At 37.8% G+C, this 5,190-nt stretch overlaps 1 protein-coding gene across 1 annotated transcript; it reads left to right on the plus strand.

The window, feature by feature from the left end:
• Positions 1–1,741: 1,741 nt before the first annotated feature.
• LOC120524691 (olfactory receptor 24-like) lies at positions 1,742–3,630 on the plus strand. Its single transcript, XM_039746503.1, has one exon. It carries the CDS (start codon positions 1,743–1,745, stop codon positions 2,727–2,729), a length of 987 nt encoding a protein of 328 aa, XP_039602437.1. The 5' UTR covers position 1,742; the 3' UTR covers positions 2,730–3,630.
• Positions 3,631–5,190: the final 1,560 nt, after the last annotated feature.

The following is a 5,190-nucleotide window of genomic DNA, read 5'->3' on the forward strand; positions in this document are numbered from 1 at the left end:
AAATAAAATAAACTAAAATAAAACCCTTCCCAGATTGAAATGGTTCTCTGCCAAGCAATGACATAAACAGTAGTTACACCACTCATTAAAGTGCCGTTAAAGAACCAGTATTTTTAAGAGTGTAGGTCTTTTCAGATAATCTAACAACTAGAAATCATTACGAGTGGCGCAGTGGTAGCGCTGCTACCTCACAGTTAGGAGACCCAGGTTTACTTCTCAGGTCCTCCCTGCGTGGAGCTTGTATTTTCTGCCCGTGTTTGCGTGGGTTTTCTCCGGGTACTCTGGTTTTCTCCCACAGTCCAAAGACATGCAGGTTAGGTGCATTTGGTGATCCTAAATTGTGCTTGGTGTGTGTGCCCTGTGGTGGGCTGGCGCCCTGCCCGGGGTTTGTTTTCTGCCTTGTGCCCTTTGTTGGCTAGGATTGGCTCCAGCAAACCCCATAACCCTGCATTAGGATATAGTGGGTTGGATAATGGATGGATATAAATCATGATCAAATGTTTTTGCCAAATTTGTGAACATTAGATTAAATTAGATTCGCTAATCCCATGGTTTCCAGTGAAATTAAAAACACTGAAAGTGTCCAAATAAAAATGTAAGTAAATCCTGTCTCATAAAGTGCCCCCTCTCCCTTTTACTAGCCACAGTTGACCAAAAGATCTGTGCATGTCACATTTGCTCAAACTTAATATGCCCAATTGTTACATTTTCATTATAAATTCATTATATATGAAAGGTTAAACTGAATTTATTTTCAGGCAGTCAGTCATCGTCCAACCCACTATATCCTAACACAGGAGTCTACTGGAGCCAATCCCAGCCAGCGCAGGGCGCAAGGCAGAAACAAAACCCCGGGCAGTGCACCAACCTGCCGCAGGGCACACACAGACACCCACACACCAAGCACACACTACGGACAATTTAGGATCGCCAGTGCACCTAACCTGTATGTCTTTGGACTGTGGGACGAAACCGAAGCACCCGGAGGAAACACGGGGAGAACATGCAAACTCCACGCAGGGACGACCCGGAAAACGAACCCAGGTTCACAGCGCCACCGTGCCGCCCGTCATGATATAGTGCATCGTGAAATGTCGAACTCAGTAGATTTAATTCTTCTGAGATGTGCTTATTAAAGACCAAAGTGCAAAGCTTTAATCCATCTGCGAAATGACGTAAGACAGTGGTTCTCAACCTGTGGGGCGCCCCCCCAGGGTGCGCGAAGTAACAAAAAGGGGGGCACGAAGATGTGAAAAAAAGAAAACAAGAATCAAAAATATGAAAAAAAATCTGTTGAAACCAAAACAAATTAACTTAAACTACATTCTGATGCAAGAACAATAAATATAAAGTTAGATAAATGTCGATAAAAGTTAAGTAGGTATGATAAAATATGCATCTACTTTTCAAAAAAATGTTAGGGGGGCGCGATTAAAACTTGTGAAAACTCGGGTCGCAAATACTTAAAGGTTGAGAAACGCTGACGTAAGATGTTAAAATGGCCTCAGGGATGCACTTACCTAATTTACAGAAGAAAAGAAAAATATCTATAAGGAGGAGCTCTTAACCAACTAAATAAAAGGTACAGTCTGAGGTCTGCGCACTCAAACTTCGAGGTGAATATATCCAAATAAGCTCCAGCTGTTAAAGGACAGGTATGTTATTGTAATTCTTTAATGTCTTATTGATACCGAGTTTTGTTTTTGCTCTCATGTCTTTTCTTGTTAATCAGGTGGACCGCTATGAACTCGCAACAAGCAGCAGCAGCAGTAGCGGCAGGCGTCTCGAATGCAACTATCTTCAAACCTCTTGGATTTTACATCAGAGGATTTTCTTCTCTCCAGCAGAGTGATTATTATTTCATTTTTCTGTTAGTGTTGTACATCTTTACGTTGCTGGCAAATATTTTGATCATGTTGATTATATGGTTTACAGAGAGTCTGCACACACCGAAATACATTGCTGTTTTTAGTTTAGCCGTGGTAGATATAAGCTACAGCACAGCACTAATTCCGAAATCTGTTGATATTTTTATTTTTAACTCTAGGTTTGTCTTTTATGACCCTTGTTTAACTCAGATGTTTTTTGTACACTATTTTTCGGCAATGGAATCGTTTGCGCTATCGGTTTTAGCTTATGACAGATTAATTGCTATATGCTTCCCTTTAAGAAGCAATACACTTAATACAAACAGAAGAATGATTTTAATTGTTACTATTTCATGGACTTTTCCTTTCATTGTTGTCCTGACAATGGTTTTTTTAATACCCCGCTTGTCCTTCTGCCGATCTACAACTGTAAACAGTTATTTTTGCGATCACGGGCCATTGTTTAAAAACGCATGCAACGATTACTCTGTCAATTGGTTCATGGCTGCATTCTATATCGTTGTATTATTCTTCACTCCCTTGTTCTTCATCGTGATGTCATATGTTTGCATCATAGTTTCCCTGCTGAAAATTGCTTCCAAAATCGGGAGAATGAAAGCATTTAAAACTTGTACGGCTCATTTAACCTTGGTAGCAATTTTCTATACTCCACTTCTGGTGACGTATATTATTGCATGGGTTAACGTGACGATCGACACAGATGCCAGAATTTATAACACGTCCCTGTCCTCGTGCATTCCTCCTCTGGTTAACCCAATTGTATACACTTTAAAAACAGAAGAAATTCTAGAACGAGTCAAAAGGTGCATCACAAAAATTAAAGTTGGTTTTACGCGTTAACATGCATTCTGCTGGCTCGTCCTCGGCAAACAAGCGTGCTTTTAAGAAACAAAATACAAGAAGATTAGTATGCTCTGTTTTGTCGTTTAGCCATCCACTTTTTCTTAAGTTTTCTTTCTTTCATCCGGCTGAAGATATACCAGGGGTAAAGGGAAACATAAAAGAATTTGCTCCCAGGGACCTTTGAATTCTAGAATCCTGCTTAATTCTAGTACGGATCCTGCTTTCGGAATGTGTATGTTAAGGGTAATTATTCTTATTTGCAGACGTGTGTCCTGATTACAATTGACTTATGCTGCCTCTTAGCTAATTTTTTTGAATCTGTAAGTGACCTCTGTTTTTGTACTTTCCTGCTGCAAACAACTTTTTAAACGGCATAATAAAGTTCACATAATTTGGATTTGCATATTTCTGCCGTTGTCTCGTTTCGTCCCTGCCTTATTAACGAAATCTTCGTTAAATTACTATTTTTCCCAGCCCCACTTACTTTTCGAAGTGATCGAATAACAATTTTCAAAGTCATTATTATTATACTGTACTGTAATTGATAGTCTTTAGCTGCTTTTTAATGACTTGTGCTTTCCACAATAGCTTTTTAATCACTTAAAAGTCCATAATAACAACAGAAACAACAAATACAGAAAGTCTCACTTCGAGTAATTTTTGGTATGACTTTAACCAGTAATCAAATAAAATGTGATTAAGTGGCAATATCTAAATGTACATGCTAACCGACAGCATTAAGTAGCTAACCGATAGCATGAAGTAATAAGAAACGGTGATGCAGACCTCATAAACCGTTTACTGCCAACGTTGTAATTTTGCTATATGTGAAAACCGCTCGTCCGTTTCTGGATTTAGCTGGCTCCTATGTTGTAGCATCCGGCACATGGCAGAGAACTTCGCCGGTTGGGACCCTAGTCCAACACTTTTGGCACACGCTAATGCCAGGAGTCTTCAATATACACTCGCACAGCTCTGGGTGTGCACAGCAAACACAACACGGAGTGACCGTCTACGAGACAAGCAGCTAAGAGCTCAGAACTAAGAACTGTTTGCTATGGAAGGTGGCTCGTTACCGATGATCTGCTTCTATGTAAAGTACTGTTAAAACAAAAGTTTTCGATATCTTTCCTCCGAACACGATTTAGTAGGAGTTACGCTTTTCGTTGTTCTCTGTAAAAGTTAACGGTGTAGATCAGTAGCTCATTACTGTTATGTGATTCGTACGGTGTAGTTAACTAATTATTTTTCAAAGAAGTTATTATTAAATTATTATTATTAAACGACGTGACCGGCTAAAGAATGATAGCTTACTTCCATTGAAACATCTTCCTCTTTTCGTGGATGCCAAGATAAATTCTAGTCCCCGTTAAACCTACATTAGAATAGCAGGCTCGGAAAATAAATAAGGAATGACTGTAAAGTATCGAGAGGCTAAAGAAATAACACGTTTTCAAAATTATTAGTAATTAAAGATGATATCAATTTTCATGTGCTAATGTTGTTTTATTTTTGTGCCAAGTCATTAATAATCTAACCAGGCATGAGTGGCTATCGGTACTGGCATTTTCGGTTTTCTTTCTGTTAATCGTGCTGTCTGCCTACAAATGAGAGAGAGAGGGAGAGATGTGACGTTAGTGGCCATCTATGCACCTTCGGTGCACGTCTTCAATTTCATGATTCTTCTAAGTAACCTCTGTGCTGGTGCCATGTGTTAGACCTATACAGACATTCCTAATTTTTCCAAAGGTTTAGCCTAGTGCAGAATCTGCAGCACATATAAGATGTCCCACACATATAAATATATATATTTAAAATGAAGTACTCTTGTAGCAATCAGACTTGAATAATCAGATTATTCTCTTATTGTGTTTTAGTATAAAACTGTACAAATTTAAGCAGATGTAATGTTTAAAATGTTTGTTTATTTTTACTTTAAAAATAGTGAGCTAAGAATGTTTCTGTAAACATCTGTAAAACAATCTGGTCAATATAATTTGTTAATGAGACTCATATTCAAAATAAAAGATGGAAAGCAACTGTCTCTTTGTTAACCCATTTTAGATATGTAATTTAGGCAAAACTGGTACTTAGGAAAAAAGGGTTGCAATGTTACATATCCTCACCTGTGGACTCTTTAGTTTGTGAAGGATTAAATTACAAAAGGTAGAAAAGAACAGCTTAAGAAAAGAATTCTTTACATTTATTTATTTATAAATTGTATTGATTTTATTGTAATCATTCCATACAAATAGATACATTTTTACAAAAAATAGGATTGAGAACAAATCAAATCAAATCAAATTTTTAAATTTATATAGTAGTTTTCTCTCTACTCAAAGCCCTCTCCATTCATGATCTCCTTACTGTGAGGAAGCAGCACTGACATATACAGACATATAGACTAAATGCCATGAATAAAACTGTTGTATGTTTACATACAGTCTTCTTGCTTCTT

The sequence above is a fragment of the Polypterus senegalus genome, chromosome 2 (genome assembly GCF_016835505.1).
Source record: "Polypterus senegalus isolate Bchr_013 chromosome 2, ASM1683550v1, whole genome shotgun sequence".
Taxonomy (NCBI): domain Eukaryota; kingdom Metazoa; phylum Chordata; class Cladistia; order Polypteriformes; family Polypteridae; genus Polypterus; species Polypterus senegalus.